A 27,089-nucleotide genomic window follows, 5' to 3' on the forward strand; every position below is an offset into this window, starting at 1 on the left:
AAAAACCAGAATTAGGCAAGACACAGATGCTTTAGGAAGCCTCACCCTATGGGAGGAGCTGGGAGGAGGCTGTGCCAAAGACTGAGACCCTGAAGGTAAAGGGAGGGGATTAGTGTGGTGGGTAAAGCAGTTGACTCTCGTCTGTTCTGTGGGGAGCGCTTCTGCTATCACTGACAGGTTGCTTCTCCCACAGACGTTGGTCAGGTTTCATGTCAGTAATAAATTATGTAGTTCCTCGGCTACGCTGCCTTTCTTATTCTTAGCAGTGGCATTGCCCAAAAGGATCTGTGGACTGGGGAGAGTAGATATTTCCTGCCTGGAAGCCGTCTATAAATTGTCCAGGATGAGGGCTGCAGCTTGGATAGCTCTCCTTGTCCATCCTATTACCTGGGAGGGTGGCCTACCTGGAGAGGGAAGTAGAAACAGGAATCAGCACCCACTGCCCCGGATTTGTTATCCAAGCCCAAGGTTTGAGTCTTACAGGACCTGGGAAAGGAAGCTGCAGCGGGCCTGACTGTTGCTGCTGTGTACCCCAGTGAGTTGTTGAGAAAATAGTAGCTCGGGCTTTCATTATCTAGATTTATGATATCCTTGATAAATCTTACAGGGAGTTGCTAGATGTTAAAGCGCACACATTTATTCACAGATGATACTTGACATGTTTCCACATAAACCTTTTAAGGGAAAAGAGGCGAATGGTTCTGAGGTTTTTATTTGCTGACGTGCAGGTGACCACAGTGACCTCTGTGTGACCTCCCTGCTGGCTTTCTCTCCTCTGATGTTCTTGCTGCTGCTGGAATAATCTTGCTTAAATACCACATTGGTCATCGGGTCACAATTCTGCTTTAAAAACTCATTGTTTTTCTTACAAACTCTAAATTTAGCTTCCACAGTGCTCTGTTCCGAGTCCCCTGACTGTCCAGCCTTGCAGCCTTGCTTACTACAGCTTTCCCTCGTGCCCTGCTCCATGTGTGTCTGTCCTCTCCAGGAATACCTCCCCTCTTTCCTCCACTTATACAGATTCTCCTTAATGTCCAAGGCTCAGAGCAAGGCCTCTCTTTCCTGAAGCTTCCTGGACCCCTCTGTTCTCTCTTCTCTGAACTCCTCCAGCCCTCACGATCTTTGTACATATGCTTCATGCTGATCACTCTGACCCACGTGACTCCTCGGAAGGCATTAGCTTTCTCTCCTCTGATAGTGTGTGGGGGTATCTTCTGTATTCTTCCTGTAATGCCTGGCACCTTGTAGACACTCAGTATTTGTTAACTAGTGTTGCCTCTAATGAGCTCCTGAGCTCCTTTTTCTTGGACATAGACATTTTTCTTTTTCTTTCTTTCTTTTTTTTTTTTAAGATTTTATTTATTCATGAGAGACACAGAGAAGAGAGGCAGAGGGAGAAGCAGGTTCCCTGTGGGGAGCCTGACGCGGAACTCGATCCCAGGACCCTGATCACAACCTGAGCCAAAGGTCAACTACTGAACCACCCAGGCACCCTGAATATAGACATTTTTCAACTATAAAAGACCAAATCAGTATATTAGGAGTTCTATCTGAGCACGTTTGCCATTATAGTAGGAGTAAATTTGGGGTGTTTGTGGAGAGCTTTTTTGGGGCCCCCTTCGATGATGATGTCAGTAAAGTAGGTTATGCTTATGATGTGAGCAGCATGACCATGTGCTCTATCACCTATTCTGCCAGTGTACGCCATCCGGGAAGCTGCCACCAACAACCTCATGAAACTTGTTCAGAAGTTTGGTACAGAGTGGGCCCAGAATACCATCGTTCCCAAAGTGCTAGTAATGGCAAATGATCCTAATTACTTGCACAGAATGACCACTTTATTCTGCATTAATGTAAGTATTACACATCTTTTACTGCTAAGCTCTACTGCTACAGGAGTTATTTGGGGCTGTATTTCTGAAATCTGAATCTGTTGTGTTCTGTTTGAAACCTGTTTCTTATAATGATTAATTCAGTTAGTTGATGGGAGAAAATGTCAGTTTTTAAATTCATGTTAAAAGCAGTAGTTAAAAAAATTCCATAACTAACTAACTAACTAACTAACTAACTAACTAACTAGCTAGCTAGCTAGCAGTAGTTAAGGGTGCCTGGGTGGCTCAGTGGTTGAGCATCTGCCTTTGGCTCAGGTTATGATCCTGGAGTCCTGGGATCTTGTCCTACATTGGGCTCCCTGCATGGAGCCTGCTTCTCCCTCTGCCTATGTCTATGCCTTTTTCTCTGTGTGTCTCGTGAATAAATAAATAAAATCTTTAAAAAAAGAGGGAAAAAAGCAGTACTCAAATCAGTGGTGAATTCTGGTTTAATTCTTTAAATGTTACCTTGTATCCCTCATTCAGATGCTCAGACTAGAAACATTTTCCTGTTGGTCACTTACTTTCTTTTTAAGTTACTCATTTGGCTTTTTGGGTTTGGAGATATTTAAAAACATGAAAGTGTTTTAGGGGCATCTGGGTGGCTCTGTTGGTTAAGTGTCTAACTTTCAGTTTCAGCTCAGGTCATGATCTTGGGACCGGGGGATCGAGCCTTGAGTTGGGCTCTGTACTCAGCCAGGAGTCTGCTTGAGATCCTCTTTGCTTCTCCCCCTTTCCCTCTTCCCATGCATGCTCGCACTCTCTCTCTCTTTCAAATAAATAAATCTTTAACAAAAAACAAAACCTGAAAGTGTTTTAAATGTGCTATCTTAATTCTTTTCCAAGGCGCTGTCTGAAGCCTGTGGGCAGGAAATCACCACTAAGCAGATGTTGCCTATCGTGTTGAAAATGGCAGGAGACCAAGTAGCGAATGTCCGTTTCAATGTGGCCAAATCTCTTCAGAAAATTGGACCAATTCTAGATACTGAGTAAGATTTCAATATTAGTCTTATTTAAGAAGTAGATTTAAGTGTTTACCTTTTAAGTGGGGAGTAATAGCGGAGCCTAAGTTTAGTGATTTTTCACTTGACCTAAGGTAGGGGTTTGTGTAAAAGGAAGTAATTGGACAAGCATTTCTGAGGGTGTGACTGTCATTTGTGTCGAAGCTCTATGTGTAGATCATTGTCTGGAGCTAAGTCTCTTCAGGGTTTAGAATACTTAGTACTTGTCAGGTATATATTATAAACATTTACATTTTTTTTTTTAATTTTAAACTTCATAAATGACCAGAGACTATATATACCCTATAGTATTTATCTGGCCCAGAGGATGCCTCTCACAGACAATATTGTTGGATTTTAGTGCTCTGCAGGAGGAAGTGAAGCCAGTGCTACAGAAGTTAGGTCAAGATGAGGACATGGATGTCAAATACTTTGCACAGGAAGCCATAAGTGGTAAGTCTTTCTGTGTTCTGTCGTGCTCTGGTTAGTGGGGTGTGAGCGAGTGAGGTGGGCAGGTGATGCATGTTTCGGAGCAGGGGCGGGGGGCTGCTAGGATGCCATGCCCCTCGGGGTAGATCCTGGCCCGCCATGAAGCAGGCCACTTTCTGAGTCGCAGTAGAGGGCTGGGTAGAAGTAGGACTCTTGCTGGTGGAAGAACAGTTTGTTGTTTGGATTTCAATCCGTGTTTAAAGTTTTTTTTTTTTTTTTTTTTTCCCCCGTGTTTAAAGTTTTTAACTCGATGAACTTGGCAGAGTAAAGAAACTGACCGCAGCGAGAAGTTCAGAGTTCAGTGATGCTCTTGCATCATTATTGTCATACTAATATTCATGTAGACGGTTCATAAACTTTCTGTACCACTAACTTGATTTTGTTTGGAATTTTCCAGTGCTTGCGTTGGCATAATGAGGAACAGGAGGGAAAGGACTTTTACTAAATTTTTATCACAGAGTTCTAGTCCCTCTGTTCTTAAACTGGGTGGAGAAAAAGTGGAGAACCTTCAAGACCTCATCCAAGCAGATGGCAGCAGCTTACAAGAGATCAAATTTCAGTGACTTGATTCTTTCTAAAGATGAACTGGGATTTTTACTCGTCATCTTTTTTGGAATAATTATTTTTGAAGCATTTTACTGTTTGTGACCAGTTCCTGATACTTGGTACAGTCATTTCTTGATTGTCTTCCTCCTGATTCCCCTGGCACCGTGTGGGCTCCTGCATCTCACTGCTTCATCAGGCCCTGGCCACTTATTATTCCCACCAACTCGGGTGGGTTTGGACCCAGACAGGGAGTGGAGTGATTCTCTTGACGTTTACATATATTTGTGTGTCTCTCCATCATTCCAAAGTCAGTGTACATGGTTCAGAATAACTTATTTTATAAACACTCTATTTGGGAGACACATGGAGATGCATGTAGGGAAAGCCACATTTTCCTGGATCATGATGGTCTGCATTAGCATCTCACATGGAAGGGGGGTGTGGAAGCTCAGGGTTCATGTATTGGATGTTTTGGTTTTTATTTGCTTGATTTTTACTGTAATCATGTCATTCAGAAACCTGGAGTACGGATGCATCTTGGTGCTCACGTGTTGTTGAAACTGACCCGGGCGCCAGTGGCGCAGCACCGTGAGTGCGTCCGAAACACTTCGCTCCCTCCTGCTCTCTGCTGAGAAACATAAAATGTAGTGCCTCCTAACATGCAGTAGTTTCATGGCTTCATTGTAAGATTGCTGTTTGATGTTTCTGATGAGTAGAGAAAGTGCTGGTAGAGTATCCTGAGGATTTCCTGCTCTCTGCCTGGCTCTGTGTCCGGCGTGTTGACATCTGGTCCTTGGTGCTGTAGCTTCAGTACCAGTGTTCCAGAATCGGTGATGCTGGCCACCCACCATTTGCAGTGTTTGTGCTATGTCCACGGTAAAACCTCATTAATTCCTCCTGGAATTTAAGATAATGAGTTAAGCTGAAGGGTTTGCTGGAGCAAATTAACAGTATGTAAGGCAACCTGTTGTATCTGAACTACTGAAGCCATTTTAAACAGCACCCTTTTACCAGTTGTTACGCCAGTTACTGAGCACTCTTTAGTTGTATTAAAATACCTTCCTGGGGATTGCTACAGGCCACACCTTTTTTAAGATGTATTTTACTCTATCTCTGAAATATATACATATGTATTTCATGGAAAATATACATATTTTTTCTTTTAGATTTAATTATATTTTTCACCTACTCAAACTGGCCTTGTCCTAATGAAGTCTAATTAATGAGGTTTTATTGTAGCTTATTTTTTGCTCCTTGTATGTTGCTTTGTGGTTTCCTTGTTTCCATTTTGTTTTTTTAATTCTTTCATTCAGTGAGCCAGGGAGTCCTGTTCTGTTTAACTTTGTACATGAAATTGTTACATGAAACCAAGTTTGACCAGATGCTTCCAGGTTTGTCTTACCTTAGAGAAACCTAACCTTTTAAATCACACATCATCTGCCTCCATTTGAAACTGCCAGCCAACCTTATAGGAAGTGTCTATTTTCTTACTTTTTGGGCCAAGGATTAAATGTATTCCTACATTTTCATTTTAATATTATGCTATAAACATTTAATTTTAGTGTTGGGGTTCTTCTGTTTTTTACTATCTCTAGGTTATGTTCCACTTCAGTGAATTGCATATTTGAGAGACTATTGTCTTGATTCTTGAAACAAACTTGGACAACTGTTGCTTTACTCTTTGGTTGGAAATACCATTGGTTTTGGGATGGACTTTTAAATGTCCTTTAGACTTCAGATATACCCATTGGGAAGCCCTTAAGTGTTGGCCTCTCCTTCTAAGACTTTGGTGAAGGGGAGACAGGAGCCCTGGCTTTCTCAGACATGGGTCTGGGAGCTAAGGAGGCTCTTTTTGGGTGACCCTTTAGGGACTTCATTTGCTCTTCGTATCTCAAGCAATAGGGAATCTGTTGTATTATTCAGGGGGAACTATTCTTGTCATATTAACCACGGATCAGTTTTCCTAACTTGTTATCACTAGAGTGGCGGCTCCAGGAACTCTGTAAGGGCAGGGATTTTTGTCTCTTCTGTCTTCTGCTGTATTTCCAGCACCTAGACCAGTGTCTGGTGTACATAGTAGGTGCTCAATAAAAATGTGTTTAACAAATCTCTAAAATCTGTCCCTCTGATGTGTTACATGCGGGAACAAGTTATCGAAGGTACCACACTACATCCCATTCTCCCTCAGCACCGCAGAAAGATTCTGCAGCCCTTAAGCTTTGGGTCATCCTTCTTCATGTTCCCTGCTCCGGCCACGGTTCTGTGGGGATTTACATGGCTGCCTGAGATGTACGTTGGCATCTGTTTGCTTGATGAGGAAAGTGAAGTGGAGACCTACATAGCAAGCTGATGCCAATAAAGAGGGCTCCTCAACCCTGGAATCCACCTTAGTGTTTCTTCCTATGTTGCGTGGGTTTGACCTGTCACAGGTTTGAGAGACTAGATCTTTTTCCTCTGTGCTGCCAAGAAGACAGGAACCTGAAGGTACGTCCTGTTTCATAAGGACGCACTGGTTAATGTCTGGTTTTCAATGAGGGCTTGTTGAAGTCAGAGTCCTCAGCTCCCAGAAATGCCACAGCTTGGCCACTGGGAGCCAAGGCCTCAGGGGTCTTTGCTGGATGGCTTGTTCTGACTCAGCCCGGCAGCCTGACCTGTGAGCCGTCTCATCCAAGCATCTGCGATCCTTGCATAGGCCTTCTGGGGAGACAGACCTGTCATTCCTGAGCCAGTGGTGGAGCTCCAGCAATGCTTTCTTGGTGCAATCTTATGTATTAGTCACTGTGTTGCCACAGAGTTGACAATCTGGTGCTTTCCTGCAGAAGTCACAGTGGCTGTGTCCCACCCAGGGATGGTGGGCAGGGTGGCCAAACGCACTGCATGCTAATTCTTCCTTCTTGCCTTTACTTAAATTCCTCTAACACTTGATTTTCCTCCTGGCACTCTTCTCTTGGAGTCTCCTCTGTCATCTCTGCTTGGAAACCTGAGGGGAGACGGAGCTGTACCCTCACTTTAAGGCTGAAGTGATGGGTACTCTGTGCTTCTATGACAGTCTCCCTCTGTTGTGTGTCCTGCCTCCATTCCTTGCCCCTTCTTCCTGGTCACTCACATGTCTCCCGTCCTCGTACCCGCGGTGGTTTCACTGTTGCCCGTTTGTCTCCGTGAACCTGCTGTTTCCAGGAAATTACATAATGTTCAGTTGAGATGGAAATCTGGAAGATGAGTTTAATTACTCATTGGGTAGAAAAGCCAAGTAGTTTATTTCTCCAGAGTTCTCTGAGGCTGATATTACCAGTTCTGGAAGGATCCAGGTCTTTTCTGCCTGGTTGGGGGTGTGTAGGCAGGCAGTGACCAAGATGCGGGGGAGCCCCGAGCTGACACTTTCCATGGCGCTCGAGGGAAAGGCACTTTCAGGAAGGTTCTAGGGCGAACCAGCTTTCTCTGCCCAGGGGACCACACGGCTTGTAGGTTCCTGTGCTCTGCCCACCTGGGGGCGTCCTGCCTGGGAGGCGCAGGTGGGCTGAGGAGGGCCGTGCCCTGGTCAGGGGGTCAGGGTCAGGGGCGTTACTGGACTGCTGTCTGTATCTCTAGCGGTGGCCCAGAGACTGAGGAAGCTAGATTTCCCTGTGAAGGACAGTGAGGAGCCCAGCGGCCCTGGGGCTGACAAGAACCACTTCCTGAGACCCAGAGGGCCTGGAGAGGACACCGGGAAGGTAAGTGCTGTTGACACCTGGGTCCCTTCCTCTGGGGGCTGAGGTGGACATGGTCGCTGTGGCCTGGCATTCCGGCAGGTAGCCACTGAAGCAGCGCCCTAACTCCCTGCGGAGACAGGCCGGCTTTTAGGGCCAAGAGTATATTTTTAAAGCCTGTTGTCCTCTCTCTTGTCCTTCGTCCTGAGAGTATTTCTGAGGGGTGGGCATTTCGGAGCTCTGTCACTCCTGTGGCTCGGGGTCCCCCCCCCCCCGCCGCCCCGCTCAGAGACAGCGAGGCTCACACACCGGACAAGGGTGCTTGGGGAAGAGCTCTTACAGAAATGGGTTATTTCCACTAAGCTCAGAGACTATAGACCCTCCATATTTGCTACAACTCCGCTCAGGTGGTCCTGTCCGCTCAAGGACAAAACCATTCCTGTCACTTTTACTGGGTAATGGTCCAAAGCCCCATTTGATGCCACTCTAGAGAAGATGTGCAAACGTTTTGAATTTGAGCGTCATTGTTTGTTAATTGGAGCTGGTATGGGTCACAGCCCTGGGGCTGTTAGGAGGGTGCCTGGGGCTCACAGATATAGTTGACGCTTGAACAGCGTGGATTAGGGGCACGCCCCCCTTTCTGGTGCAGTCAAAAATCTGCATATAACTTCTGACCCCCCCCCAACATTGCTACTGATAGCCTGTTGACCAGAGGCCTACTGACACCACCAACAGCCCGTGAGCGCACACTGTATGGTGTGTGTGTTCCATACTGCGCCCTTACGATCCAGTCAGCTAGAGAGAAGAGCACGTGTTAAGAAAATCCTAGGAGAAATACACCGGCAGGACTGTGTTTGTGGGGTGACCCCGTCCGTGGCCCCCGCGTGGCTCAGCCCGTGTTGTGTGAGCGTCCGCTGGGCCAGGGAAGCCCCGCTGCACCGACGCCGGCACTCGCCCTGCAGGGGTGGGGCTGCTTGGTGAAGGCTCTGACATCGAAACGCTTGTTCTAAGGCCCCGTGGCTTTCCCTTCATTTCATGTAAACTGAGGCCATGAGAACGGTTTCCTGTTGTGCAGGCCGAGGTGCCGCGGGGCTGGTCTGGGGGGCCCCGCGCCTGAGCCCTCAGCCCTTGGGTGTCACGGAGCGCGGCCTGGGAGGAGCCCTTCACTGAAGGAGCAGGAATGATAGTCGCATATTTTTAGGCCCGACCCGCAGCCCTGCTTGGGAAGAAAGGTGTGAGGGGCTTTCTACAAGTTCAGGGCCGCCTGGCCGGGCCATGAGGTGCCTGTCGCCCCTGACCTGGGCCTGGAGTAGCTGGGGACCGGCCCTGGTGGCCGAGTCGGTCCTCACAGCCCTGGGTGGGAGGCGCTGGTTTTCCCGGGGCGCCAACCTCCCCCCAGTCCTGTTCTGCCTTCTGGGGCTTCCCGGCCCGCGGGAGGCCCCTGAGGCTGTGGACGATTTAACCCAGAACCCCCTGGCCTGACCCTCAGGCTGCCTTCCCCGCCTTTGTGTGACCCTAGGAAAGTGGCCCGGGTGAGAGGGAGGGGACGGAGTGCTGCCAGCAGGGCCCTGCGTGTCAGGGGCCGGCGCCAAGTGAGTGATCCAGGAAGTCATCCAGAGCGAACCAGGAATCCTTCTTAACCCCTCGCTCACTGTCCCTGTCGCGGCCCTGGACCCGCCTCAGCCGCTGCTCGTCGCTCGTCGGGGCCCTGGGAGCCGCGGGAAGTCAGGGCCGGCAGCCCCGAAGGGAGAGTTAGGGCGGGGGCGCTGCCGGGGCCTGCCGGGGCCTGCCGGGGCCTGCAGAGCTGCCAGCTCCCGCGGGGCCTGCCAGGGAGCAGCGCTGCTGAGCCCCCGCAGGCCCAGGGCAACTCAGCTGCCCATTGGTGGTGTTGGCGCGGCTGGGCCCCCCCTTCTCACCCTCCCATCCCCCCACCCCCCGTGGCCACCCTCCTGGCCTCTGACGAGGGAGCTGCCACTGGCCTGTCAGGCGAGGGTTAACAGGGGATTTGTTTATTGAATCACGAAGTAGCTGTCACATGATTTTAATCAAAACACCATTTCCCTGACAACAGTGATGTCAGTCCTGTTATTGCAGGAAGGAGCAGCTGTGAGGGACGTTCAGTCTCCCCGCGAGCGCAGGTCTGGGGACTCGCATCAGGCGAAGCATCCGTAAATAGCGGTTGTGGGCGCCGTGGGGCCGAACCCCCTTCCTCCGCTCCCGTCCATCCAGCCGCCTGTCCAGCCGCCTGTCCTGCAGACACCGGCCGAGGAGTCTCCTCTCCTCCTGCACCCCTTGCTTCTTTCCGCCCTTGGGTTTTTTTTTTTTTTTTTTTTCAGTTTTACTTATTTTCCCCAAACTCCAAGCCATACAGGCCCCGAGGATGTCTGGCCTCTGTCCCCTGTGCTCCCACTAGCCCGCAGTGGGGGGATGGGGGACATTGTGTGGCTCAGGAGTCTCAGCTCCTGGGTGAGGAGGGGCTGCTTGTCCTTGTGTCCCCCCCTGCCCCCCGCCACTGAGAGAAGTCGGGGGGCTTCTGGGGCCATCTACGGAGTTTGGCTCTGGATGCTGGGAGGGGAGAGGCCTTTGCTGAGGACAGAACGGAGCCGAGGGAGGCCAGCTGGAGCAGCGCCCTCGAGCTCTGGCCTTCTCGGCACCGTCTCCCTGTGGGACTTTGGGGACTGAGAAGGACCCTCAGGCCCTTGGACCCTATGCCCAGGAGCTTGACCTGAAAGTTGGAGGTGGATGACGAAAGCCCATTTTTGGGTGGGATGTGGCTTCTCGTGAATGCTTTTCTGTCGGTGTTACCCGTGGCCGGCGCTGCCCGAACTCATAACCAAGAACGGAGTCCAAGGCAAGGTTCTGGGCTCCTAACCTGGAGCGGGTGTGCAGAATGGGCAGCCGGCCTTAACCCCATGCAGCGATCTCATAGGTGCCACACGACCACTATCCGAGTCCAGTGTCAGGATGGAGTTCAGTGGAAGCAAGGCAGGCAGAGGGGAGATGGTGTGACAAGCCGTCGGGGCAGCTGCCAGTCTCCGCGGGGCTTTCTGCTCCGCAGGCTGGGCTGGCCAGGCTGCCCGGAACCTCAGCAAACCTATGTGGTACATCAGCTGGCGTGCGTTCCCATATTAGCACCGGGGACAGTGGGCCTTGGCGGTGATGCGCTTGGCCAGTGGCAGGGCTCGGAGCGGTGCCAGGGCCCAGGACTGTGAGAGGTGCTTGCTGCTGCCCCCCACACCGTCCCTGGCAAGAAATAGGTAGGCACCAGTCTGTCCAGAGGGCCTTGGAGCCAGGGTGGCTGCCCCAGGGGGTGGGCTGGGGGAAGCTAGGCGCTGCTTTCCTGGCCAGGCCCTGCATCCCCGGGGCCTCCTCCAGCGGCCTGCTTGCCCGCTGGCTCACTCTGCTGGCACAGGGACCCTGTTCAACATTTGGGTTTCTCTGGTGACTAGAGGGCAGTTCTTGGGTCTCACACTGAAGAGTCAGCGGAGGCTGTGAGTGCAGGGTCCTCTGCGTGATGGGCTTCTGGGAAAGGCCTTGAGGCTCTTCTCCGTTCAGCTGGACCCCACTCCTAGTTAGCAGGTGGCCCTGGAGTGGTAATGGGCTTGCTCCTGAGGGTCAGTGCTCTCTGACCCCTTCTCGGCATCTCAGGCCCCATTATTCCCTCATCTTTGGGGAGCAAGGTGAGATCAAGTAAAATGCTCAAAGCCTCCTTGATGGGGAGGGTGACTGCGTTCTCCCTTTGAGAAGCAGAGGTCTGGGGCGCTGGCAGTGAGGAAGGCGGGCTGGTGAGTTGGCCGCAGACACCGTATCCCTCTGGAAGCGTGGGCACTGTTGCCAAGTCCTGGGCCCCACTTGGCCCAGCAGAGGCCCGGGGCCTGGGGCTCAGCTCTCCCTGGCCCCATCTTCCTATACCTGGGCCAAGCCTCTGGCTCAGAGGTCACAGAAAGGAAGGATGTTCTGGAGAATGTGTAGGTCAGGGGCCTGACTGGCTAGTGTTGGCCAGTCTCTGCTGGCAGGTCTTTTATTTTGGCCTATACCCTGGGGTGGATTTTGGCAACACAAAAATGGAGAAATTTGGTGGGAAAGGGAAAAGTCTGCAAAACATCGTTACTGAAATTGAGTGCTTTCCTTAAAAAAAAAAAGAGGCAATTGAGAGCCAGTAAGTCTTTTGGGGGCAGGGCTGAGCACCTGTGCTGGGTGCTGGGCAGGGCAAGTCGGTGCAGAGGGCTCTGTTCTCTTCCTGCCCTTGACAGCCACCTGCACCCCTGCACCTGCAGGTGGGTGATCCCTGTGTGGGAGCCGTCTCTGTTCTATAGCATGGGCTCCACCAAAATGGTTTGAGCGAAACCAGATCTCAGTTGAACTCGCTGCCAGAAAGTAGGATCTAATACTGCCCTTTCCCTAGGGGTCTGGCACAAGGACCGTGCGAACGTACGAGAGTGGCCTCTGATGCCTCACGGATTGTCCAGCCTGAGTGCACTGAGCAGGTGGCCCTGGGAGGGGCGGCCGTGTGTTCACGCGGCAGGGAGGGGGGCCTCCCACGGCCCCCGGGACGTGACGTGGTGAAGTGGTAGCCGTGTCTCGCTGGCCCGGGTTCCACCCCTTGCTCTGGAGTTGCTTGAACTTGGGGAGCCCGGTACGCTGCCTCCCCTCCTCCTGCTACCGAGGCCGTTCTGGGGTGGAGCACATCCGCGAACCCGGGAGCGGCGGCCCGTGTGCCCGTGGACAGGCTGTGGTTAGCTGTGCTCCGTCAGCGTTCAGTCGCGGCTAACGTGGACTCGGGCGATTTCAGAGCAAGGTATTATTTACCCTGCTGACGTCAATGAGAACATATTATCCACTGTCCTTCTGTAGCCTGAAATGAGCACCAGAGCTCAGGGAACACAGCCACCTTCCAGACTCTACAAATTCCACTCATGGCCTGATGAGGTAAAGGCCCTACCTCCATCTGACATTCATCTCACCCAGGCTCTTAGAAAACAAGTTGTTTTTATTTTAATTCAATTTTAGGTTGGAAACATAAAAACAGTACATTTTCCTCGCAGAACATTACCCCATGTAAATTACCATTTGATAACAAAGATCATTTATTAAACTGCATTTTAGGCAATTTCCTAACATTGAGAGACAGGGTCCATTTTGATTTTTTTCCACATTGGAACTATTATGATTTGCACTCAAAATACCAAAGCTATTGAACTCACCAATTTCTCTTAGTAATTTAAAAAACACAGAAAAAAATAACTACAGATTTTTATCAAAAGTAACTCTTTTCACAAACCAAACATCCAGCAAAGACCACCCTCCCCCTTTCAGAAATAAGCAAAGAATCTTGCCCTTTCTACAAAGTGCAAATATCTTGATCACTTTTATTTCTTAAATCGCAGTCCCCCAAGAGAAGCAAACCTTTTCTGCTGCTTTTCCCTCCAGAGATTTTGGTGGAGGCAGGTTTCTTTCACCACGAGTAGTGGGAAGGCACCTCCTTGGATTTCCTGGACTGAGCAGATCTTGCACCAGATAGGCCCCGCACAGCCAGCGGCGGGTCTGAGTTCGCTCTCCTCGCTTGGGACAGAATTCCAGTCTGTGCCCTTCTTTTCCCAGGATGCTCTTTAGCACTTCAATTTTTACAGCGCCCTTCTACCCACCCACTGTGCCTCTGAGAAGACAAAGTATTCAAAGCGTATTGTTTCATCCCTAAAAGTGTCTAATCTATTTGATGGACCTTGACGGCACACCCCTCCTGCAGACCAGGCCGCTTTCCCGATTCTTCTCTGAGGGCCTCCTTCCATGGGGCTGGGTCTGTGGGGCTGCAGTGCTGAGCCAGAGCCCTGCATTTCGGCCCCCTTGCAATCAGGGAAGGGTGTGTGTGCCCTTCCACCATATGCTCTAGGAAATTGGTAGGTTGTGTGACTAGGAGAAACTAGATGTCTTTGATGTGAGCCTAAACTTCTGTAGTTAACTGGACCCTGGAAGGAGGGCGGTGTATGGGGCCTGTGTCTCTTAAGGCTGCTCCCGCACGGCCGCCTGGGGGTAGCTGCCCAGGGGAGAAGACGCTTGTGGGGACAGGGTCACAGCCACTGCCACCCCCGTGCTTAACTAAGATGACACAGCTGTTGGCTGTGAAGAGTCAGGTGCTACTGAGGAGGGGAGGGAGTGCCCAGGGAGAAGCCAGGAAGCCCCAGAGCTGGTCCTGGCTCCCCCACAGGCCTGGCAGTTCACCAGAACTTTCCGAGCTCTGGTGTCCTCAACTGTGAAGTGAGGACTGTATGCGTCCTGCTAATTTCACAGAATTGTCGTGAGGCTTAGAAGAGATTCCCTGGGAAATGTTTGGTGAATTAAGGTCCAGCTAGGAGTTGTTGCTCCTTGCAGACGGGCAGGCTGACTTGGGGCAGAGCTGTCAGTGCCCCCCTCCCCTGCGGGGGGCTGTGACCCTGAAGCTGCTGTCCCAGAGGGGACGCGGGCAGGACACCCGTCTGAGCTTACCCTGCCGCCTCCTGGGACCACAGGCCGAGCGGGGGGCGCTCTGTGATCAGTGACCCCCCCTGGGGCCCCTGGGCAGGTGGGACACATACGTTTAAAGAGTCTGTCCAGTGTTGAAACAGAGGCAGAGGCTATTGCTCGTCTTCCACACACACCACTCTGAAGAGAAGTTCTGTAAAAATGTCCTGAAGCAGCACAGCAACCCCAGACCCCTGCCTATGCAATGACTCCAACTCACTACCTGTTCTCCAGTTTGTCCCTTTGATGTCTAGGCACACAGAGAGCGAGCGGCTCGGGTGGCTCCCGAGGAGGCAGTAGGGGCGGCCCGGTTCAGGGGTACAGATGTGGCCAAGGTAAGCCCCCTGCGCAGGGATTCCATCGCTGCTCCCGGTGGTGCCAGCAGCGCGCTGTGAGGGCTCTAGAGAAAGGGGGGTGTGGCAAGAGGTCTGGAGTAGGAATTTCCTTTCAACCAAAAGGGTGCTTAGGTGTAACTAAGGACAGAGGCTTTTGAACGTATCCCGGAGAATGGGGAGCCCCGCTCCTTTGATGTCCCCAGCCCTTCCTAGTGGGGCATCCCCCCTCTTAGTGCTAAGGACAGTGTGGGGGCAGGGCAGGGGCGAAGCTGGAGGAGCCTGGAGTTGGCAGGAGGGAGGGTGGCCTGCCCCCTCCCCAGAAGGACCCAACCCAGGCCCTCCTCCTCAGAGGGTGGGGCAGGCCAGCCGCACCCGAGGGACTCTCGAACAGCTTACGCGCCCAGCAGGTCTTTATTTCCGAGGCGGCTTTCTCTTTCCGAGGAGGCAAAGTCTGATACAGGAGGGAAAGGGTTTTGTTCCTATGGAAGCAGCAGACCTCAGCGCCATGCCCTCGTCCTCTCCCGTGGGCCCCAGTCGTTTGTCTTTAAGACGGTAGTGGAGAGGGGAAGCTGTAGAGAACCTTCTGCCCCCTTCTCTGTTCCTGAGGTACTGGGAGGGCGGTGCAGGGTCAGGTAGCTCCCCAGGGGCTTGAAAACAGAACACACACCTTTCTGCTGTTAACACATTCTACTTGCCTTACAGGGACCAGCCTATCAGTTGCATGTACATACTGAGACACACTTGCCCAACTGGAAATTGCAGAACTAGTGCATTTTTCCCAAAGCAGAGACTAATACCCCTGGATTAAAAAAAGACCATAAAAAATAAAGTACCACACATATTGCACTTTTTGCCGAATGAAATTTTTACCTCACGTTCATCTCACCAAAGTCTCTTCAGAGGAGCCTGGTTTACAAGATAATAAAGCTAATGATTAATATACAGTAGTGTACACACTGCTAACGTGAAACAAACTGGAAAGAAAGTCCTTATTTCAAAGTAGCCTCTCATAAAAAGAGTGGTACGAAGCCTTCTTAGTGTTTGAGTGTGTGTGGAAGCCACTTGGAAGCGTCCCGAGGTCACTGGTTAGGGGACAGAGGCTGGAGGTGATCCCACAGGGCTGGGAAAACACTTGATCGACTGTCACCAGTTGCCTCTCAGTAGCTTACATTTCAGTAAAGACGGATCGTTACGGAATTTACTGATTTCTGCTTGAAATAATGAGAAAAGCAAATAGCTTACGACATGGGGTCCGGCAGGGCGGCTCGTGCTCTTCCCCCGGGGAGGGCCTCCCAGACCTGGTCACTGCTGGGGAGTGTCCCTGCAGCTGGCTCTGGGCCCTCTGACCTTCACCAGCCTCTTCTCTGCACCCCCATTCCCCACTGCCCCCCGCCTTACCAGTCTCTGTCACCACTCCCAGGGTTCTTGGGCTGGGGGGGCTCGGGGCCTGGGAGGAGGGAGGGAAGCAGGCATCTGTGTCAACCTGCCAGTGCCACTCCTGCCGTCCCATTTTCAGGCTGGAAGGCATTTTAATTTCATAAACATTACAGCGCTTCTGTAGTATATTTTGGAAAAATATCCTTTAGTCTAAACAAATCAAGCCCTATTTCATAACTGGCTTATTTTGCAAAGACTGAAAACAGATTAGAGATCTTAATGAAAGGATCGCATGAATGAAATGATGTTCTCTATTTCACGAAGTCATCAATCCTAAGCATGAGGAGGAATAAACAATTCAAGGAGGGAACAGAATTCATTCCTACTGGATTTTCAGGAGTTGTAAAGTCACAGAAACGACAGTCCTCCACAGCATCCCCTCTCACTAATGCCCGGACGCTCACCCCAGCGCTGGGGGGCTGCTCCAGTCACCCACACTGGAGGGCTGTGCGCATGTCTCCCCACTTGCCTGGACACCTACTACAACCAGGAAAGGCGACTTAAAGGTGTGTCTAGATGCAGCATCAACGTAGTGTCTCTCTCCTTTGTGCTTTGTGATGCTTTGTGCTTACGCGTTCACCTGCTGATAGGACAGGCCATTCTACAGGACAGAAATGACCATCTTGGGTCAGTAACACTGGGTTTCTAACACTGGGGTGCTGCCGTCCAAGCGACGGGTTCCTTGTTACTTCTAGGTATATGATTGATGAGCTGTTGCATCTAGCTCTCACTTAGTCCCATGAGAAATCTGTAAGGGTTAAGGTTACGTTTCACTAGTCACTGAACGTGTTTGGCAGATGATCTGCTAGATGGTTAACACATTTGTGGTTTTAAATATTGCTGTAATACTTGAACGTTTCGTTGCAAGTCAAAACTTTTAAGGAAATTAAGAATGCGATTCCCACATGGTGGAAAACAAACTCCGAAGTGACTTTGGATTTAGCATTGACATAAATGAAAACTGTTGGTTCTACAGAAAAGAAAGAATTAAAGCATGATCTGGGGGAAAAGGCACAGCACTACCACTTCACATGGGAGATCGAAGTTCATGTTCTTGTCCTTGAAATTTCTAAGCCCTATACGAAACTGTCCAAATATACAAAGCTCAATGAACTACTAGCAACACAGAGTGTAAAGTCAAAGTAGTTACTACATTTTAAAAGAGACTCGAGGTCCTCTACAGCCTGGTGACCCCAGACCAGCAGTCTGTGCAGGAGACTCCGCAGGAAGAGCCCGTCTTCCCTGGCCCAGGGCTGCCCTCCTGGGGGCTCCTCGTGGTTCTAAAGGGGACGATGCTGAAGTCCTAAGGGACCCTGCAGAAGAGGGGGGGTCACTGCTCCCAGGTGGAGACGTCTGCCAGTCTCAGGGGTCAGTGCCAGCTGTCACTCAGTGGCCCCTGAAACAGCTCACGTTCCACTTCTCTGCAGTGGTCTTGGGGACGACCTGCAGCAGCAGCTTCAAACTTAGGATTCAGTGACCAAGCACAATTTTCCTTTATTTCCTGTGCATCAGATTCCATTACATATTCTTGACTTGCCTAACAGAACGTGCTGTTGCTTGGCCTCAGTGAAAAATATAGTGTGTTTCTGTGTTTTGCCCATCTCTAACGGCACATGGTTCTTTTGCTTCCATCGAGGCTTCCCTCAATAATGAATTGGTGTAGTTCTACAGAAAACCTATGTCTGGGTGTCTCCTTGTGGAAAGCTCTGTCCACCTCCCGTGAGAGCCTGCTCCACTTGACGTTTGGGCGGGAGCCTCGGCGACCACGATGCTCCAGCACTTGCCCCAGAAGACTGGTGGACAGAGCCAGGAGAAAGGGATATGTGCCTGGCCAGGCCCTTGGATTCCAGTCGGGCAACTTAATTTTTCTCCATTTAGGAGAGGGCAGGAAGATAAGCTTTAAATTTAAAAGGCTGGAATAAAAATAGAAATCCCCATTCTTCCTTCACTTGACCTGCCTTACTCCAGTGCCGACGCTAATTCACCAGGACGTAGCCGCCATGCTGTGGGTCCACAGCCTCCAGCATCTCACAATCAAAGAGTCCAGGGAACTCGGAGAGGGTGAGTGGGTCATAGCTGGAGGTGGCCTCCTGCAGTCCTGAGCTCCGCTGTGGACAGTCCTGTGTGGCCAGGCTGCCCTGTTGGGTTCCGTCCATTGGGTACTGGCAGGGAGGTGGGTAGTCTGGCTCAGGGGATGCTGCCCCGGACAGCTCGCAAGTCTGGTAGGAGAACGGGAGGGGTGCCGGGGTGGCCCCTGCCTGCTGGGGAGGGGGCGGTGGTGGGGGCGGTGGCGGCAGTGGAGGGGCTCGGGGGCCAGGGGCCGGAGGCAGGGGCTGCAGCTGCAGCTCTCGGAAGGGGCCAAGGAAGGGGCTGTACTGCATCTGCTCGGCGGTGGTAGGCTCCAGGACAGGGCTCAGGGACGGGGCCAGGCTGAAAGGGGGGGGTGGTGGCGAAGATGGTGCGGGCGGCTCCTGGCGGGGCAGGGCCAGCTGCTGGCCCGGCGGGTATGAGCTCTCGGCGATCTGCATCTGATTGAAGTACGCCTGCAGCTGAGACTGCTTCTGCAGGAAGAGGCGCTTCTGTTGGAGTCTAGATGGGCAACAGCAAAAGACATAATTTCACATCTTCCTTAGTGATGGCAATCTTATATCCATCCGGGATCAGTCCTCTCACTTCTCTTTTCCGCAGCAGAAAAAAAGGGGGGGAGGGTAGGAATCACCTGTGTCTGGGTTCCTACACCTGGTATATTGTCTCCCCGATTCTGCTGGTCCCTCAGTGTTACGCTGAACCCTAAGTAATTTTCCCTAAGACTGAGTTTTTCTCCCTATGAAGCGAGAGGCTGGTTTCCCATCTGGAGTGTGTGCAAGCAGGGTGACGCCTGGCCTCTGGGGGTGGCCATAGGCTAATGGATTAGGGGAAGTCTACATTGGCCCAGCTGCTTCTGCTGGTGCGGTGTGGGGACACGAACTACCACAAGGGACAACGGAGGCCCTCTCTGCAGGATGGCCATGTACACTGCTGTAGGCCATGGGTTCTGAAAGCTTAGGTCTGTCTATTCAGAACTCGATAGGAAATACTAGAAGGGAAAGAAAAGAAAGCAAACTCCGGCCTGCCACCTCCTGCTGGGCCCACCTGTCACGGACACTGGAATACCTATGTCAGCAGTCACATCTTGAAAACTGTTTCCCAGGAGAGGCAAACACCAGGGGCTGGAGGGAGGACAACGCAGCCAGCATCCTGAAGTCTTCAACCAAGAGAGGGACCCTCTCACCTGTGTTCCTGCAGTTGCTGCTCAAGGCTCCGTGGTGGTTCTTTACAATAAAGCTGACAGGTGTTCTGTGCTTTTGACAGAAGGCTGGGCTTCTGGAAGAGTAGAAAAAGAGTATAAGCACAATATGATGTCATCTAGGATGCAGCCACTGGACCGTCTGTCTGCCTGAGGATGAGACCAACTGTGTCCTCCAGCATCTGCGCAGGGGGAGGGCGTAGATGCTCGTTCTCTGAGGCCCAATGGCACTGGGTCAGCAGGCCTGCGCTGTCCAAGTCTGGACCAGAACCAGTTTTTCCTTTTCTCATAGTCCTCGAGGATTACAAGGCTTATAGTGATGAAAAACAATGAGCAGAGTGGAGTTAAAGCTTTTTTTTTTTTTTTAATTTAAATTCGATTTGCCAACATATAGTATAACAGCCAGTGCTCATCCCATCACATGTCCTCCTCAGTGCCCATTACCCAGTCACCCCATCCACCTCCCTCCCTCCCCTTCCGCAACCCTTTGTTTCCCAGAGTTAAGAGTGGCTCATGGTTGTCTTCCTCTCTAGTTTTTCCAGTGTGGAGTTATATCTTGACAGCAAAGGCCACAAGGCCTGCTGAAGGAACTGGGATCTATATCATTTGTAAAGGTTTTCAGGCATTAAATGTAGAAAGCTAATAGTAAAATTTTGTTGGCTTGAGATTTCCATCTTATTTATTATTCATTAAGAGGCATAACATTAGAAGCAGAGAAACTGGGTTTCTCATTCCTACTGGTGGCACTCTCCTTTCCTGGGCCTGAGGGCAAATCCTTCTCCGCTGCCAATATAAGCATGAGGCTAAGTCTGAACATGTTTCTAGAAACTACAAATCCAGAGTCAAAGCTACCTGCTTAGAGGGAAAAAAGCAGCTACCCTAAAAACTACCAAGCAAAACAGGTTTCTGTGTGCAGAAAAGCAGATTCTGGGTGAACATACTGAGCTGGAGTACCCGGGAAGGGTCCCACCTGGAGTCTGTGCTGGAGATACTGGGCCTCAAGGCTCTGCCGTGGCGAAAGCTGAGGACGCACACTGTTGGGCACAGCGGGGACCGTTTTCTGCTGCTGAACTTCCTCCTGAGGGGCAAGGGGTGTGAAAACATTTTCAGTTCTCCATGTGGGGGAAAGTTTCATTTCTTTGTTTAAGCACCTTGGCAAATGTCCAAGAGGAACTCCAGCTCTGTAAGATATGCTCAAAGCTCTTCGCAGAACTAGTAGGCTGAGGGTTAATCACTTTGCAGTGAACGATTACCTAGTCAGTACTGCAGCAAAGGCTCTTGATGTCACCGGGAGGCCATGACCTTCGTGTGGGCATCAAATGCTAGAATATCCTTGATGCACTGAAAATAGGCTCAAAATAAAATGTGTTGGATAAACAGCAATATTTTTGGGTCATTTTTAGCACAACTAATCCACTTAATAATTAATGAAGTGATCTCACATCTCACATCAAGAGTAAAGGCTGTAAGTTCGCATTCTGTGGGTGACTGTTTTGAACGTTGTATACGTGGGGGGAGGGTGGTCCATGATGCCGTAAGAGGCCATTCATATAACATTTGCCCCTGGAACCACACATCGCTTCAGTGTGTCTATACCTCCTTATGGTACTAATCATCTGGGACCAGTGTGGATGGGTGTAACCCGTCAGTGGCAGGAGGCAGCAACAAGGAAAGCTTTCAGGCTGTGAGCTCTCCAAAACGACCTGTTTGCTCCGGGACTGCAGTAAATCCTGTAAGTGAATATGGCACTCCTCCAGGACAAAGTATTTGTACTTGCAGAGCCCCTGTGGGAAGGGCCTGGGGCACCCACCTGAGGGCAACTGCCACCAAGGTCCTGGAGTTGAGGAGTGGCTGGGGCCAAGTCAGGGTCTGCCTCTGGTCCTATTTGTTCGTAGAGCAGCTGCACTTTGTTCAACTCTAGGATTCCTTTGGTTCTAGCCAGATTCTGAAGATGTTGTCTAAATGCCACAATTCCTGAAACAGAGAACAATGACTGAATAGTTTAAAGCACAAGGCCTTTTGGTGATCGGAGGTGTGAAACCAACATGGCCACAAATGCCCTCAAGTCCCGCAACACAAGAGTTTTACAAGCTATGATACAGAGTGGCCAGTCACCTTGGGTGAGGGAGGTATCTGACGCCCTGCGGCCCTCTCTGAAGCTCACTGGTGACCTGTTGTGGGCCTCTCGCTTCTGGGAGCTCAAAGCCTGCATGGCCGGGTTGGCAGGTCTCAGACTGATGAAGGGAGATGTCATGCGTGGGGAGGGCTGGTTGGCTAACATGATGTCCTTCAGGGAAGGGTTGTCTTCCAGAAAGTTCAGGTCCCTCTGAACAGACCCCATATCATACTCAGAGTCCACACTGTCAAGGGAGGGGTTGTCACTCATGGAGAAAATTTTCCCTTTAAGAGAAAAACAAACCAAAAAAGAGAGATGACCAGTAGCAAACAGCAGCTTCTCTGAACATGGGATACAGAGGATAACCAGCTTGAGTTGCACAGCTACGACATCCTTATCTCCAATCTCCAACCAAAATATCTTTCCAGAGACTTTTTACATGTCAATTTAATCAGCTTCGAATTAGTGGGGTGAATGCCCCAAAACCTTTGCCCATAAGATCTCTGCCACTCCAGAGAAGCCAGAGTCCTTGATGGATCACACAGTACTCAGATGGATCTTGGCTGTTGAGGGAGCTAGCTCAGAAATATTTCATTTTAATCTCTGGCAGCTGCTGAGTAGACCTAATCCTACAGCCTGCTGAACATGGTCCATAAGGGAATAAGACGCAGGTGGCACTCTAAAAAGTGGTGTCATGACTATTTCTTGGAGACTGGAGCAGGAGTGTGTGTTGTGAAGACTCAATCCGCTGCTTACTGGATATCCTACCTGAACCAGGCACCACGACTAGCTGGTTGGTGACTTCCGACAGAGTGTGCCGTCTCTGCCCACTGCGTGTGGACTGGAACGCATCAAAGGCCTGGCTGGGGTCTTCCTCGGCCTCTCCCTCTGTCTCCAGCCCCTCATCGATGGAGGTCTCCATCATGTTGCTGGGCAACGACTGGCACCCCTTCCTCACTAGGACAGGAGGCACGGGGTCCAGCAGACAGCCATTTACCTAAATGTCAGTGTGAGAGGAAATTAACAGTTGCTGCTCTGCTGAGACATTAAGAAAACCCACAGAGGAAAAAATGTCAAGACTTGTGGCAAACTAGAAATTAAGTAAAATAATAAAAATGTACATATTTGTTACTAATGACAACATGCAGATTAGAAGTTAAGGCAAGTCAACTGCAGCTCTCAGAGACAGAAGCCCTTTATGACCCAAACTGGCATTGCCTCCCATGTTGCTCTGAGTCACCATTATTACAATAAACAATTTTTTTAGTGGTTTCCAGATGAATAGGGATATATTAGCTTGAGGCCTGCCAGTTATTATTATTATTTTTTTAAATAAGGGAAACGATGAGGGGGAGGATGAGATAAAAAACAAAAAAACAAAAACCTGCATGGCTAAGAAAAAAGAGTAGCCACTAGCATTCTTCTAATTCTCAACCACAAAACATTCTGGAGGGTTCTAGACGTACTTTTATGTTCATAATTTAAGTACCTGCCCATTTGATTTAGTCTTTAATTGGTTCTCAGTGCCTGGGGAATGGAAAAAAGAATTCTTTAAAGACAGACTGATACTGCAAAAAGGAGTGAAAAAAATTTGAAATGGCAAACAGCCAAAGTCTTCCATTATAGAATAACAAATGACTCACAGCCCCAAAATTCCAGCAGAGGTTAATGAGCACCAGTGCACTGAATTCTCTCTCCTCCAGCAATACACACAATACCTACAGCTCCCATCCCACAGGGTGAACTCAGCATAACTCCCAAGCGAGTGAGAACTCTGCCCTCCTCTGCAGCTGCCAAACAAACCACCTAATGGCAAGCAGAACCAGCAGACAAAGGGGAGTTGTGGTTGTGAGTTTTCCTGGCTGGTAAGAGCCCCAGCGAGGAGGCAATTATTTACTTCATTACCGTAACTATTCCCCGTGGAAATCCAACCATTTTCTCCTGGGAATCGCTGCTCAGGACCAGCCAGTCATAAGACATGGCGTTCTAAGTGCTGCTCTCACCTGGGATACACTGCCTGGAGCCACTGTTTCCTTTGGAAGCACGAGACGCTCATGTATGTGAGAGGTGACGTGGGACACCCCAGTGCCAGACACAGGAAAAACTTTCCTCTTATGGCAACCACTCTGAAGGCACTGCAAGGCCCTTTATTTGGAGAGGGAGACTCTGTGGGTGACTCAGAGCTTTGTTTGCTTGGGGGAGGGGACAGCTATTCCATAAAAACTGTTCTGGGGCTGTAGCCACTACTTGGATAAGGTGGCTAACGCATGACAGGGTTTTAAAGTGACAAGTGCCCATTTAAAAGAAACAGACGGAAATGCTTTCTTCCTACACTAAGACCAATCTTCTCCACATGGCACCAGAAACAAAAACTCTGAAATCCGGCCAGTGACTCTCATTCTCCCCTCGGCCCTTCCCTCAGTAGGTGTTCCCTGTTTGGACACTCAGTAGCTGTAGGAAACAGTGGCTCTTGGGGAACTTCTATTTATACATGTAAGTTCCTTAACAATCTACTAATACAGTTGTCTAAGAATAGCCAAGGATGATTTAGAAATGAATAAAGTAACTGAGAAAAGACTGGCATTGAGTAAATATCTACTAAACATCTTCATACTTTCTATAACCTGTTAAACTTTTATCAGTTATTTCTTACAGTTTAGCCTTATAACCAGGTTATTTTTTTTCCTTAATAGAGAACCGTCATCTTTTCTGGAGCACTTAAAAGACCTTGCAGTTCCCCTAAATTTACATTCTTTTCTTAAATTCTCGGTTTACAAATTATCTCCGTATCTAGACTACAACAGGAATGATGTTTTTCATTTAAAAACGTTTGCTGAATTCAATTTCATCATGGGAAACAATGATCTGGTTTTGGTTTTTCAGATGCTGTTTAATGATGATTAAATCAGAAAGCAGCATTGGTGGGGGGGAGGGCACTCATATATCATTAATAGATGTGAACACCTTCAGCTCTAAGTTCATTTCCAGAAACAGGTGACAGTCACGCCACCCTTGCCTGCTGATTTACCCGGGGTCTGGACAGAACGAATTCAGCCCTAGGATTTTGTGACTCAAATATTGGGCTGATCTACCTATGTGACCTAAGCTACTAGAAATAAGATCTTTTGCTCCAGGAAATAATCTAGCCTGACTGTAAATTACAGGACTTCAAGATACATAGGTGAAATGGACATTTTTTAATACACTGTTTTTGTCTTTCCTTAAAGCTCAACTGATCACTTTTTATTTTTTTTATTTTTATTTATTTATTTATTTATTTATTTTGATCACTTTTTTTTAAAGAGAGAATGTAAGCATGGTGGGGAGGTGGGGAGAGGAAGAGAGAGAACCCCAAGCAGACTCCCCAGTGAGCATGAAGCCCAACACGGGACTCCATCTCACGACCCTGAGATCAGGACCTGAGCGGAAATCAGGAGTCAGCCACACAACTGACTGAGCCACCTGGGCACCCCTCAATCAATCACTTCTATCTAGTAAGAGACCTCATTGCAATAGGTAGTACACATGTAAAGTCAAACTCTGAAAAACTCTGCCATTAGTTGATTATCACCCTTGGGTCTACCACAAAATACAAGATTCTAGCACAAAAGATTGATAGACTGTTAGGACTGAATATGTGTCTCGACTCCCATGTCCACCCCCTGCTTCATGTATGAAAACCCTAATCCCCACGGTGACTGTATCTGGAAATGCAGCCTCTAAGGAGGAATAGTTAAACTTGGATCACAAGGATGGGGTCCTGACCTGGGAGCACTAGCATCCTTATAAGAAAAGATACCAGAAAGCTCGTACGTGTGTGCTCCTGCTCACATGCTCTCCCTTCCCAAGGGAGCACAGAGGCAAGGCCATAGGAGGACAGAGAGACAATGGTCCTCTAAAGCCAGGAAGAGTGTCCTCACCAGAAATAAAAGTGGTCAGAACCTTCATCTTCAACTTCTAGCCTCCAGAACTGTGAGAAAATACACTTCTGTTGCTTAACCTCCAGCCTGGGTGTTTTGTTATGGCAACAGTGCAGATGGGCAACATATCAATGTGCAGTATTAGCCAGTGAACTCGGACAATATGTCTTATTTCATTTGTATCCTCACTGCCTGGCAAGTTGGGCATGTGCAGAGGAGGTGCTGGCTCAAACCTTAGTTCCACCACTCAGCAGCAAGTTGTTCAACTTCCATAAAGCTCAATTTCTCTCATGTGTAAAGTGGTTTTTAGGAAGGATTAACTAAAATACCATATCTCTTATTATTTCCTGACCAAAGATGATGTTTTATAACTAAAAATTTTAAAGGTGGGAGAATAAAACTATACCATTTTCTTCTAAAACTTTTTTTTTTTTTTTATCACTGAGAATTAAACAAATAACCAGGTGAAAAAGAACTGGATAATCCCAGTTCTAGAAATTTATCCTAAGGAATTAATCAGAGGTATTAGTCAAAGATTTAGACACAAGGACATTCACTTGAAGCACATTTAAGGATGCAAAAAAAATTAAAGTACCTGATGTCCAAAAATAGCCATTAAATAAATACAGTATATTATTAGACTGTTGTTAACTTAAGCTTTCAGATTTCATGGTGGGGAAAAATACTCCTGATGTTATATTTAGTCAAAACAAAATTACATATAATAAAATACAATTTTGTTTTAATAAGTCTACCTACTGACTGAGCCACCCTATACTTACTTACCGACTCACCTATACTCTACTCTTAGGAAACATGCCAAAATATACCTATCTTTGGGTAGTGGGATTATGGAATTATGGAAATTCTCTGAATTTTCCATGTATGATTCTGATTGGTTTTATTTTTTCAATTATAAATTAAAAATTCAAATTCAAAAGTGTTAATTGTCTCTCATTTATAAAGCCTCAGAAGTATATTCTTCTCAGACCTACTCTTATTTAAGAGGAAACATACCTGGCACACTTGCATTTGCCCAGGTTAGCTATCCAGCTATGAAGGAGCCTGGAAAATCCTTTCATTATAATTTCTAATACAATGTTAAAAGTGACTAAACGTATGTGTGTGTGTGTGTGTGTGTGTGTACACAAAACTCATTATTCCTACATCCAAAGGAAATGAAAACACTAGCTCAGAAAGGTATCTGCACTGCTATGTTAACAGCATTATTCATCACAGCCAAGATGTGGAAACAAGCCAAGTGTCCAAATAGATGAATGGATAAAGAAGTTGTGCTATATGTACATAATGGAATATTATTCAGCCACGAAAAACCAAGGACTTCCTACCATTTCCAACACATAGAAGGATCTTGAAGGCATTATGGTAAATGAAATAAGTCACAGCAGCCAAGACTGTGTGATCTCACTTAGATGTGGAATTGGAAAAACCAGAAGAACAAAACCATGCTCATAGAAACAGAGACCAGACTTGTGGTCACCACAGGCAGAGGGCGGGGGGAAGGGAAATTGGAGGAAGGTAATCAAAAGGCACAAACTTCCAGTGATAAATAACTACCAGAGATGGGATGTACAACGATGACTACAGCCAATACTGCTACTTTAAGAGAAGTTTTGGGATCCCTGGGTGGCGCAGCGGTTTGGCGCCTGCCTTTGGCCCAGGGCACGATCCTGGAGACCCGGGATCGAATCCCACGTCGGGCTCCCGGTGCATGGAGCCTGCTTCTCCCTCTGCCTGTGTCTCTGCCTCTCTCTCTCTCACTGTGTGCCTATCATAAATAAATAAAAAGTTTAAAAATAAAAAAAAAAAAAAAAAAAAGAGAAGTTTTGAGAGAATATATCCTAAGAGTTCTCATCAGAAGGATAATTTTTTTTAGAAGGATA

General features: G+C 48.9%; 2 protein-coding genes across 6 annotated transcripts in view; one reads left to right on the forward strand and one right to left on the reverse strand.

Moving 5' to 3' along the window:
- PPP2R1B (protein phosphatase 2 scaffold subunit Abeta) overlaps nt 1–15,272 on the forward strand; it is a 32,804-nt gene extending 17,532 nt beyond the window's left edge. For 2 of the 5 annotated variants that reach the window (XM_025465574.2, XM_035716502.1), the window contains 6 exons: nt 1,699–1,853; nt 2,718–2,860; nt 3,234–3,325; nt 7,496–7,617; nt 14,346–14,426; nt 15,129–15,272. In XM_025465574.2, coding sequence (XP_025321359.1) covers nt 1,699–1,853; nt 2,718–2,860; nt 3,234–3,325; nt 7,496–7,617; nt 14,346–14,426; nt 15,129–15,194 — 659 coding nt within the window. In that variant the 3' untranslated portion in view covers nt 15,195–15,272. Of the gene's footprint in view, nt 1–1,698; nt 1,854–2,717; nt 2,861–3,233; nt 3,326–3,758; nt 6,024–7,495; nt 7,618–9,687; nt 9,781–14,325; nt 14,427–15,128 lie in introns of those variants that run through there. The other 3 variants (XM_025465576.3, XM_049109470.1, XM_035716503.2) reach the window with 3 other exon arrangements.
- SIK2 (salt inducible kinase 2) overlaps nt 12,566–27,089 on the reverse strand; it is a 126,294-nt gene continuing 111,770 nt past the window's right edge. Inside the window, exons 10-15 of the mRNA XM_025465571.3 lie at nt 22,034–22,262; nt 21,265–21,549; nt 20,960–21,123; nt 20,120–20,227; nt 19,135–19,226; nt 12,566–18,452 (exon numbers count right to left, since the gene is read on the reverse strand). Of these exons, the coding sequence (XP_025321356.1) occupies nt 17,840–18,452; nt 19,135–19,226; nt 20,120–20,227; nt 20,960–21,123; nt 21,265–21,549; nt 22,034–22,262 (1,491 nt within the window). The 3' untranslated portion in view covers nt 12,566–17,839. The remainder of the gene's footprint in view (nt 18,453–19,134; nt 19,227–20,119; nt 20,228–20,959; nt 21,124–21,264; nt 21,550–22,033; nt 22,263–27,089) is intronic.

Source organism: Canis lupus, chromosome 5 (genome assembly GCF_003254725.2).
Source record: "Canis lupus dingo isolate Sandy chromosome 5, ASM325472v2, whole genome shotgun sequence".
In the NCBI taxonomy this organism is placed as follows: Eukaryota; Metazoa; Chordata; class Mammalia; order Carnivora; family Canidae; genus Canis; species Canis lupus.